Source organism: Malaya genurostris, chromosome 3 (assembly GCF_030247185.1).
Source record: "Malaya genurostris strain Urasoe2022 chromosome 3, Malgen_1.1, whole genome shotgun sequence".
In the NCBI taxonomy this organism is placed as follows: domain Eukaryota; kingdom Metazoa; phylum Arthropoda; class Insecta; order Diptera; family Culicidae; genus Malaya; species Malaya genurostris.
Genome location: NC_080572.1, coordinates 289,489,930 through 289,502,138, shown reverse-complemented (window position 1 = coordinate 289,502,138; position 12,209 = coordinate 289,489,930). Strand labels below are relative to the sequence as shown.

The following is a 12,209-nucleotide window of genomic DNA, read 5'->3' as shown; positions in this document are numbered from 1 at the left end:
TCGTTTACCAGCTATATTAGCAAAATTCGTATGCAAACCAATTTCGATTTGATTTTAAAGTGCGGAATAAAAATGAGCAGCATGAGCCGAGACAGCAAAGCAAGCGGGTTTTTCGAACGAACATACATTTCTCAAAACTGTTATACAATCCAATTATAGCAAATAGCCGAGACACGTTTTTCTATTCATTCGAACAGCTTTCACAGCGCATTATCTGTTCTAAACTGACACTTGACTCACAAACTGATGAAAAGCTACAGCAGGGATTGTGATTTGAGAATCGTTCGGAATTTATAGTGCAAAACAGCAAACAAGTATTACATAAAGTTTTCGTTTATTTCATTAACCGCGGGAAAACCCATTATTACACCATTGTAGTTGCGGTACGTAGCAAGTAAATATAATTATGTTACTTTATGTAGGTTTTTCACCATATGATCAACTCAACATTAAATAATTATAATCGAATACGTAAAACCGTATGAAATGTAACTAGAGGACGAAATAGCAGTTTCAAAACCTTATGAACCATTATTTCACTAGGAGTACAAGCATGCGAGGGTTAACTTAGTTCTTCCAGTGTTGATCGATTCTTCACGGCCGAACACTGCCATGTACTGAAAATCCGTAGCACAGTATTCCTAAATTACACTATTTTGCCGATTCATCCCCGTTACTGTAGTCCACCACGCGATCGGCTCGTTACAAGCTAATGTGTCCATTGTTTGGTGAACTTGCATGAGAAACGATATCTCATTGGATGTCTGCGCTCAATCATAGAACCGTATCATTGTTCAAACGAATGCTGTGTCCGAGATGTGTTCACTTTTCCGGCAATTTGATTACCGGTTTCACTGGTTCGTCCCAGTAGAATTCACAGTAATCGATGAGAATGTTTTCACTGCGGGAGTAGCAATCTTCGCCTTCGGAGTGGGATTTCCTGACCAAGGCGCACGATTCCAGACAGGATGACCCAAGCAGTCGGCTTAATTTTTCCGCACTGTCAACCTGTAATGATGAACAAAAAAAATGAAACAGATTAGTACCTCAGCGTTCAAAATAGGTTCATTGAACTTTACCTTTATTATGTAAATGTCGTTCTCGAAGCAGAATGCTTCCAGCAGAACTTCCTGCATGTGAGCTCCACTGTCGTTCACTTCGGGCGCAACCATAAAACAGAAAACGAATCGGTTGGGTTCCTCCGTAAGGCTACGGATAGAGTTGGCCATTCCGACTACGACTCTTTTATCGGCCGAAGCGGTAACCAGTGTCGATCTTACATTGGCACCGATTCCCACGGTTTTGAATCCAACCTTGGACATCATCAAAGCGGGTTTAGTAGATACCACCATTTTTAATTTGTTATAATTGCAATTGCACTGATCCAGATTAAAACTATAAACGGACACCTGTGTTCACACCCAACTATCGACCGTGGGTTTGCTTCAATTTACACTTTGATAAAACTGATAACTTCTGTTCGGTATTTTATTAGCCCCTTAAACTGTTGGGCGATGTTGTGAAATTATACACACCTCCCAGTAAAGCAGCTGATTGCTGTCCACTTGCTTGCTTGCTTGCCTGCTTGTTCACTTCACTAGGGTTTTCCACCGAATGATACTGTTTGGTTCACCGAACGAGTAGTTATACTTATAGCCGAACACCGCTGCCGACGAGCCCACCCGGACGATGGATGAAACATACAGCGAAATTCCATTCACATGACGTTTCACGTTTGAACTTGTCTCGAATGAAGTCGCGCGAGCCGCCAGTGAAAATTCACGGGCCTGCGCGATGAAGGTGAAGCGAACGTTCATTCGTGTGGTGTTCATTCAAAAAAAAAATGAGAATATTTTTTATGACACCGGAACGACGAAATCAGGTCACTGTCTCTGTCAATTGATTAACTCGACACGACACGAAATTGCGCCTGAAATGATGTTGATTGCAGGTAAGTGTGATAAGCCCACACGATGTCAAGCGAAAATTCACAAGTCACGGTACGGGTTGATCGCCCATTCGAATGAATGATGCAATTTTTCGTGCCATTTCGGACATTTGCGGAGAGAAATTGGCGCCGAACTTCTGAATTGCGCGCCTTCGTTGGTCGACATTTGTTCATGAACCGAATGAAGTTAACAACTCCAGTCAAGGAGTCAGTCGGTGCCCAGCACGTGACGATGACCACGCACTTTTTTTCGACTAAAGATCGCCCTTGTGGACGCAGAGGCATGCGGTGTGCAGAAATAAGCGCAGTTTATGGCTGTAGAATGAATGGAAAATGCATCGGTTGGTCGTAGTATGCCGTGTGATAGCCTACTATACTTGATAGAGCTTATGTTTGGCTTCATGGATCGTTTCATCGGAGCTTAGGGCATATTCAGTAGTGTTCTAGTTCTAGATGCATAATTTATGCCAGTTACAAAATTTAAATCTGAATTTTATAACAAGAAAAACTGGCAGTCCCAGCAGTGTTTTACTCGTGCTTCAAATATACAAAAAGTAGAACGGCATCGTAGACCAGTTTTAAATTTGACAGAAGAACTGGTCGAATGAATAAAACTAGAGCGGCTTGCTGGGGATACGTTTGTTCTAGTTTCTGTTCTATTATAGATCTCCCATATAGAACTTCTAGCTGCTGAATTTACTCTTAGCAGACGATTGAAGCTGAATAGCGAAAAAATTTTACATGGGTCACATGAAATTTTCGAAATCGAAAAAATAATTTTGATGCCAAAAGGCTTAGAATTGCATGAAACGTCGAGATTTAGTGTCATCTCGGAAAAATTTTTTTTGAATAAATTTACTTTCGGATATCGGACTTTTTCGGAATATTAAAATTAAAAAGTCCCAGAAAGTTGATTTTTTCAAAACAAAATTTTTTTGAGATACACTAAATCTCGACATTTCATGCAGTTTAAGAGTTTCGGCATCAAAAAAATTTTTGATTTTGGAAATTTCATGTACTCTCCCCCCTATGGTGCTTTTTCAAGATCGCAAATTTTCAAACCTTAACCGCCGGGTAGCACCCCTTACCCATGTCCGATTTAGCTCAAATTTTGCATGGGGACTTTTTTTCGAGGTGCTTAAACTTTTGAGCACTAGCGCTTTACGAAATTAGAAGTGATCCCAAAACATTGGCACCCTTATATATATATATATATATATATATATATATATATATATATATATATATATATATATATATATATATATATATATATATATATATATATATATATATATATATATATATATATATATATATATATAAGATCGATAAAAATCAACGTGTTTTGTCGATTACGTCAGTTTAGTAAAATCGGTTCAGCCATCTCTGAGAAAATTGAGCGCGTTCAAATATCTTCGAAAAGTGCACACACACGGCATTTTCCGATCTCGTCGAACTGAGTCGAATGGTATATAACACTGGGTCTCCGAGACTCCGTTCGAAAGTCGGTTTTTCATGCCATTCTAATACCTTTCTATAGAGAAAGGCAAAACAACAAACAAAAAGCTTGAGGAACAATTAGATTTTTTACCGTCACTGCTAACCTCAATCGAATGAACACATTTTGATTAGATTTTTTATCGTGACGTCACAAATGAACAAAAATTCATCCTTGACAGTGCAGCGGTACTGTTTACAAATAAGCTTAAACAAAATCGAGGAACATATCTCAAACAATCATCTTTACGTTTCACAACTAGCCCCTTTTTGCCTTTCTCATATAGAAAGGCTATGCAATCACTGTGAAAACCGACTTTTGAACCAAGGACAGGAGGGCCGAATGTCATATACCATTCGACTCAGCTCGACAAACTGAGCAAATGTCTGTGTGTGTAACAAAAATATGCATTCACCTTTCTCAGAGATGGCTAAACCGTTTTCACAAAGATTCAAATGAAAGGTCTCATAGTCCCATAGTCTGCTATTGAATTTCATTCCGATCCGACTTCCGGTTCCGGAGATATAGGATGATATGTACCAAAAACATAACACATGGATCAATAAGTCCCGAGACTAAAGCAGAGATGGCGCTCGTAGTAAACCAGTAACCACGTCTTTCTAGAGTACTAACCTTTGCTTGAAACGGGTCAAAATTTTAAGTCGATCTGACCAGAAACAGCTGACTTATCGAGGTTGGGTTAAAGTCGTTTTGTAGTTTGTTTAAAAAATGGAAAAAAACGAGTTTCGTGTTTTGATAAAACATTGTTTTTTAATGGGTAAAAACACCGTGCAAGCGAAACAATGGATTGAAAAATGTTATCCGGACTCTTGTCCATCAAAAGCAATGATTTATCGGTGGTTCGCCGAGTTTAAACGTGGTCGTACCGACACAAATGACGCGGAACGCTCGGGTAGACCTGTGGAAGCCGTTACACCGGAAAATGTGAGTGAAGTGACAAAAATTATAATGAAAGATCGTAAAGTGAAGCTCCGTGAGATTGCTGAGATGACACAGATATCATATGGAAGTGTATTTACTATCCTTCATGAAAAATTGAGCATGAAAAAGGTTTTTTCCAAGTGGGTGCCGCGATTGCCTTTTTCATCATGACAATGCACCCTGCCACAAGGCGATGAAAACAATTGAACGAATTGGGCTTTGATCTGCTTCCCCACCCTCCATACTCGCCAGATTTAGCCCCCAGTGACTACTGGCTCTTTGCTGAACTTAAAAAAATGCTCCAGGAAAAAAGATTTGGCTCAAATGAGGAGGTCATCGCTGAAACTAAAGCTTATTTTGAAGCGAAAGATAAATTGTTTTATAAACATGGTATTGAAAAATTGGAAAAACGTTGGAACCATTGTATCACCCTAAAAGGTGATTATGTTGATGAATAAAAAAAATGTTTCCATTGTTAGTCTCGGGACTTATTGATCCATGTGTTAGCATTATCAACGAAACGCTGAGCCACAAAACTTTCAAAACGTTATTTTAAGTCTGAGGATTTGCCTAATAGAAGGTTTAAGATTCAAATAACCCTTGGAACGACGTTTAAAAACCTCATCCACAATTTGTCCAAATATTCATCTTTAGAACCAACAATACCCCCCAGCTCAATGTATTCCATCTTTATTTTGTCTGTAACTTTGCTACTAATGTTATTCGTATGTACTAAAGACTGTCCCAGAAAGTATGGACGCACTTTTGATTTCGCTGTAAATAATTTACAAGTGTTAGGTATTCAAATTTTATTCGATATACTGATAATATTAGACTACAACAACAGAATATTATTCTAAACATTTGCTACTTAGCCATTGTAGACTAGCTGGCGCACCTTCTTGCGAATGTTCCTTATTAAATTCCGTACAGACTTCTTGGTGACAAGTTTTGACACTTTTTTCCAATCTTTGTCGAGCTGTTGAATGGTTTCGGCTACCGAGACATGTTTCCTAAGATGTGCCTTCGTTAATGCCCAAAATTCCTCAATTCGTCGAAGTTGTGAGCAATTTGGTGGTTTCATGTCTTTTGGGACGAAAGTGACATTTTTGGTAGTATACCATTCTACCGTTGATTTCGAGTAGTGGCAAGAAGCAAGATCTGGCCAGAAGACAACAGGATCCTTGAGGCTTCGAATCATGGGTAGAAGTCGTTTTTGTTTCCTTGATGTATATTTCGCTGTTCATTGAAGCAGTGGTGATGAAGGGTTTCGAAATCTTACCGCAACTACAAATTGCTTGCCAGACCATAGCTTTCTTACCAAATTTTTGACTTCTATGGATGTCTCGTACTGGTTTAACACTTGCCCTTCACGCACCGTATAATATTGTGGTCCCGGCAAGGATTTGTAATCGAGTTTCACGTAGGTTTCGTCGTCCATGATTATGCAGTTCGGAATTCCAGCAAGAATCGTATTGTACAGCTTTCGAACCCTCGGTCTGATCGATGCTTCTTGTTTCGGACTACGTTTTGATTGATTTTGCTTCCTATAGGTTCGAAGATTCAAACGTTCTTTAGCACGAAGAACATTTGACTTCGAAGTGCCCACTTTTTTGGCCACATCCCGAACAGAAACCTCCTTCTTTTGCTAGAACGCCTTCAGTATACGTTTATCCAACTGAGGGTTAGTAGAACCTTTTTTTCAACCCGTTTTCGGTTTATCCTCAAAGGTGTTATCTTCACCGAACTTCCTGATTGCATTTCGCACGGCTTTTTCACTTACTCCTTCCATTTTTGCTATCTTTCTCAGGGACAGTCCGCGTTCTGTGCACCATTTGTACACAATTTCTCGACGTTGTTCTGCTGAAGTCCACGCATTTCGAAACAAAGTAATGAAAACGAATAAACAAGTGCACAAGTGGTTAGAGAAGAGTGTAAACAACAGGACGCAGCCATAAAAATTGACAGATTCTGAACCATTGCGAAATGGCAGCGGTTTTTGTTTGCGTCCATACTTTCTGACACAGTTTTTAAAAATGTCAGGAGTACCTTTTGATTAGTTGAATTCATTTTTTCCACAGTTTTAACATGATAGTGAACCGTGCGGCTATTCTAATTATCATTAATCGTTTCTACGCTTAGTTTCGCATTAAAAAAAACCTACTTTGGAAATATTTACATAGATTTCTATGAAATTAATTAGTAGAGTCGTGTTTTTTATTCTTTTTTTCCTCACTGTGCATCAGTTCACTGGATCTTAGTAGGCGATTGAAGTCGAATAGCGAAGTAATTTTTTAAAATGCAGAGATCCAAATGCAAATGATGATGGGCAGAACTTTGGATGTAATATTAAAATAATACATTTTCCTTTCGGTCCGGGTTTAACTCCTCAATCTATTTTCAGTCCGTTTTCTTGTTAGGTGCTGTTAAAATGAACTATGTTTTGGAAATTTCTCCTACCAATATACAATCAGTAGCCAACTTTGTATAGTTGGGCACTTGAGCTTTGTCGAATGAAAAAATAAGAGAAAAACTCAATCACGACATAATCATTCCGTACCCCACTGGTTGCTGTGTAGTAACAATACAAACTACGGCAAACATACTTGGCAGACGAAATACAAATAAACAAGTGGATTAAGACGATACGAGAGGTTCTGATAGCTACATTCATCTTTTGAATAACTTTCAGACGATGGCCACTTGAAGAATCAATTGACCGGCACTTGCCTCTTTGTCTGAACAAGTTCCAATCGATCAGTAGTTGATTATAGAGATGGTCGGGTATAGAAATTCTTATACCCGAACCCGACCCGTACCCGAGTGATCAGCAAAAAAAATTACCCGTACCCGACCCGTACCCGATTAAAAATTTAAAAAATTACCCGTACCCGACCCGTACCCGATCAATAATAAAAAAAAATTACCCGTACCCGACCCGTACCCGATAAAAAATAAAAAATTTTACCCGTACCCGACCCGTACCCGATTAAAAATTACCTGTACCCGTACCCGACCCGAATGAGTAGTAAAAAGTTTACCAAAATTCAGGATGGAAAAAATAAAGTGTTTTAGATAGCGAGCTAGATAGAGCGTATCAGGCTCTAGTTTGTCAGTAAAATACATTAAAATGCTTGTTTACATTTAAACATATAAACAAAGACAAATAATAAAGACATGTATGTGCTTACAAATCTATATATATAAAAATGGATGTAAGTTTGTATGTTTGTAACGCGATAACTTCGGAACTACTGAACGGATTGCCACCAAACTTGGCACAGGTACTTCTTGTATTTCAGAGATGGTTTAGGGAGTATATTTATATGGGAGCGTAGCACGTGTCATTACCAAGGGGGGTCATGAAAAAATTCATATAACTTGACAAGAGTCGATACGTTTTGAAGACCGTAGAAACATTTTGCATACCTTAGATATGACTATATGGGGGGTGGATGTAGCAAGTGTCTTTAAATAGGGGGGTGTAGTGTTTAAAACGGCATAATTCCGAAACTACTGAACGGATTGCCACCAAACGTGGCACAGATACTTCTTGCTCTTCTGAGATGGTCATAAGGATATTTTAATGGGGGAGGGAGCGTATTAAGTGTTCTTAACAGGGGGAGGTCATGAAAAAAATTGACTAATTTGACGAGAATAGATACTTTTTTAAGACCATAGAAACATTTTGCATGTATTAGATATGATTATATGGGGGGTGGATGTAGTAAGTGCCTTTAAAAAGGGGGGTGTAATGTTTGTAATGACATAACTCTGGAATTACTGAACGGATTGCTATCAAACTTGGCACATGTACTTCTTGCTCTTCAGAGATGGTCATAAGCGTATTTTTATGGGGAGATGGAGCGTAGCAAGTGTCATAACAAAGGAGGGGTCATGAAAAAATTCATGTAACTTGATGAAAACCGATATTTTTTGAAGATCTTAGAAACATTTTGAATACCGTAGATATAATTTAATGAGGGATGGATGCAGCAAGTGCCTTTAAAAGAAGGGTGTAATGTTTGTAATGGCATAACTTCAAAACTATTTAACGGATTGCTATCAAACCTGGTACATGTACTTCTTGCTCTTCAGAGATGGTCATGAAAATATTTCCATGGGGGAAGGGAGCGTGGGAAGTGTCCTTAACAAAGGTGGTCATTAAAATATTATCTAATTTGACAAAAATCGGTACTTTTTGAAGACACTTTTGCACAACTTAGATAAGATTATAAGGATATTCTGTGGAGAGAGGCTGTAGTAAGTGCCTCTAAAAAAGGAGTGTAATGTTTGTAACGGCATAATTCCGGAACTATTGCACGAATTGCTATAAAATTTGGTACAGTTATTTCTTGCTCTTCAGAAATAGTCATAAAGGTATTATTATAGGGGAGGAAGCGTAGCAATTATCATTAACAGGAGGAGGCATGAAAAAAATTCAAAAATTTGACAAGAATCGATAATTTTTGAAGATCATGCAAACATTTTCAATACCTTAGATATGATAGATATGGGGAGTGGATGTAGCAAGTGCATTTAAAAAGGGGGATGTAACGGCATAGCTCCGACACTACTTAACGGATTGCTATCACACTTGGCATAGGTGCTTTTTGCTCTTCAGAGATAGTTGTAAGGGTATTTTTAAGGGGGAGAGCGTAGCAACTATCCTTAACAGGGGTCATGAAAAAATTTATTTAATTTGACGAGAATCGATACTTTTTGAAGACCATAGATACTTTTTGCGCAACTTAGAGAATCGACATTTAGACTAGAAGGAGGGTTTTTGAAAATAAATTTTATTCTCCCATTTTTTATAAAACAAGAGAGTGGCAAGAATTTCAAGGTCGTATTTTTCTTTAAATAATTTTAAAAGTTCTGGTTCCATTTTGCGGGGAATTCAAAGAACTAAGGGAAAATAGTCTTTGTCTGTTTATGAACGTGAGTGTATTCAAGTCTCAGCATAACTACAAAACAACTAAACGAATCGCCATCAAGTTTGGCACATGTACCAAAGGTGGGAATCGATATTTTTTGAAAAGCATAGATACTTACTACACTACTCAGGGTAATCATGAAGGAGATCTGTAGTACGTTCACTGACAAATTTCTAGCAACTAAATGAGGTTTGTCGAGAAATGAAATTTATGATTATTGAGAGATCTGAGATGGGGCACTGATCATTCGCAATTTGAACATGAACGGAGTATTGTTCGATCGGGTTTCCGTCTAAGTTATGTTTCACTACAAGAGTATTTCACTAAGCAGGACAACTTCGAGAAGTTTTTTCGGTCTTCCCTTCACGAAACATTTCCGAGCAACGCCGGGTAATTCAGCTAGTATTAAATAAAAATCTGGTCCGTTCCCGGTCTTCTGAAATGACCGCACTCACCGCTTGGTGGAGCGCGAGATTAATTGCATTGTTATCATTTCGACCAAAGTGTGCCATGAAATCTCAATATATACAAATGAGCTAACGTATCGAAAGGGTTCTCACGGTTTGACATTGGCATTATGAATGCGATGATGGGAACTCAGCAGTGCAACCAATTTATCACCATTGGTGCCAGTTTCACGGAGGACCGTAGATGTGCGCCAAAAAAAGATCGTGACTGTCATGTCTGGAAATTCGTTTGTGATATAAATACACTGTGAAGCATGAATAGATTTCCAATGTCTTTGGTACTTTATACTCATTTACAAATGTCAACAAAAGGGAGTAATATCTACTCAAATTTTTCGAGAAGCATATTTATACAAAATGTCGTAATACCCATTCTATTCAATTTTTGGTAGGTATGGTTTTTACGAAACAGTGCGACTTTTGATCCAATTCTTTAGAACCACAAGTAAGCGTGCTCATTATCTTGACACACAAATAAAAATTCACATTAGAATCACTTGAAAAATCACGAACATCCCCTAAAATTGATAGAGTATCATCGGTTCGTTTACGTGAATTGACCAAACATCGAATAATTCACGTGTATTCCCGGTGTGAAAATTCAATTTTGAAAATGGTGAACTGTGAGTCCTTCAAGTGTTAGTAGTTTGAACATTTGTAGGTACTTTGTAGGTACAGGTGAAAATTAAGGAGATATTCACAAAAGAGAAAGTAAACAAAGAGAAACTCTCATTGGTTTATGTGCCCTTATGAAATGTTGACATCGAACTGGCAATATAGCTCAACTTGCTGTGCCATCAATCGGTGTCATTTCAAGTGAGGTGACACCACCCAGAAGTGAAGAATAAGAAGAACTTCTATGCAGATTTTCTGAAATAAATGTTCATGTTTTTATGGTTAGAATATTAATGATTTATATGTAAATTTTGAAAATCTCCAACCAATATTTAAAATAACAGTTTTCTGGTATCTGAATGTGATATGAGTACTACACTACATTTTATATATTAATCAAATAATTTTTACTGGATTGTGCATTAAACAGCTTTAAAATGGGAGCCCGCCTGGGTTCGATTCCCAACCCCGCACATAGGGTCAGAAAGTTTTTCTGGCCCGAAGAGGTGAATGACATTAATGTTAAAGCCTCTATAATTGAAACAAAAAAAAAATGGGAGTCCATTAAAACCTACGTGGAAAGTAGGGTCTGACCGCAACATCTTAGAGCTAAGGCAGTGTATCTTATTAAATATGTTATAAAAAAGTAGGGTGGAAAATATTCACATAACTTTTCACGTAACTATGATTGATCGTTTTTTTTAAATGAAGAAAAGAAATGTTTTTTTCTGGAAAAAGATGCCAGTTTTCAGGTCTGGTTCTAGGCGCGAATGTCAAAACCCCTTGAATCAAATTGTTTATTTTTCGGAACAACTGTTTTGCAATAAAAAATTCTCGTCAACGTGTAAACATATTTATGTGAAGTACAAATGCTCGGGTAATCGATCAGAAAAAAAAATTTACCCGTACCCGACCCGTACCCGAGTGAGTAGTAAATTTTTTTACCCGACCCGACCCGTACCCGAGTAAGCAGTAAATTTTTTTTACCCGTACCCGACCCGTACCCGATCGAAAATAAAAATTTTTACCCGTACCCGACCAAAAACCCGTCGGGTACGGGTACGGGTCGGGTTTCGGGTAAAATACCCGATACCCGACCATCTCTAGTTGATTACACGTGTGGTCATACTTCTCTTATCAAACTTAAACGATTAAATTTTACCTCATGCCGAAGAGCTTCTGAGTGTTGTTACTACTGTCAAAAGGTTCCAAACACCCACATCTGATACTTGATCTGTCCCCAATTGGCTTAACATTGGAACCCCGGTATCGGAAGCAGAGATGCTAGGTACAAATTTTAAATAACTTCAGACATACTTCATTCAGAATCCCCCAGTATCTCTTGACTCATGCCGAAAGAATTCCAGCACACGGTGCATACACTGATAACCGGGAGCCGCCTGTCAAAATTGTCCTCCAAGAGAGCCGGTAGAATATAAAACGCCCACATCAGAGCAAGCTGTGATTCATCTATGTACTGGTCGCGAAAAAGCTTTGATAATGGTACCGCCAAACCGACGAAAAGCACGCGCTTGAACTGTGCCCCAAAATCAGATCAATTTCAATTTGCGTAGTCTGACTGATTTCGCCGGGTGCGAACTGATAACCGTGCGTTTGGTTTTGTTCTCGTGATGCTAGACTATTTATCTGAAGAAGCGGAAAACCGTAATAGATTTTTTTTTGCCATTTATTACCGCACGAAAAAAAAAACAAACAAACAGAAGAACGCCTGCTGCGTTTAGATGAAATAAATTGAAAAACAATTCAGTTCGTGCTTCCACTGAACAGAACAGATGTTC

General features: G+C 38.3%; 2 protein-coding genes across 2 annotated transcripts in view; one reads left to right on the top strand and one right to left on the bottom strand.

Moving 5' to 3' along the window:
- The first annotated feature begins 247 nt into the window (after nucleotides 1-247).
- LOC131434715 (electron transfer flavoprotein beta subunit lysine methyltransferase-like) overlaps nucleotides 248-12,209 on the top strand; it is a 66,731-nt gene continuing 54,769 nt past the window's right edge. Inside the window, exon 1 of the mRNA XM_058601753.1 lies at nucleotides 248-383. The gene's annotated coding sequence lies outside the window, so the exon portion shown is untranslated. The remainder of the gene's footprint in view (nucleotides 384-12,209) is intronic.
- On the bottom strand, nucleotides 339-1,627 carry LOC131434717 (growth arrest and DNA damage-inducible protein GADD45 alpha-like). Its single transcript, XM_058601756.1, has 2 exons — nucleotides 1,080-1,627; nucleotides 339-1,008 (listed from the first exon to the last, which is right to left on the bottom strand). The coding sequence occupies exons 1-2, from the start codon at nucleotides 1,350-1,352 to the stop codon at nucleotides 823-825; spliced, it is 459 nt and encodes a 152-aa protein (XP_058457739.1). The 5' UTR covers nucleotides 1,353-1,627; the 3' UTR covers nucleotides 339-822.

Bases quoted from the DNA above. Each gene is read 5' to 3' on its own strand.
- LOC131434717 (XM_058601756.1), bottom strand. From the start codon at position 1,352: ATGGTGGTATCTACTAAACCCGCTTTGATGATGTCCAAGGTTGGATTC. The intron at 1,009-1,079 runs GTAAAGTTCAAT...TCATCATTACAG, and splicing joins ACGACATTTACATAATAAAG to GTTGACAGTGCGGAAAAATT.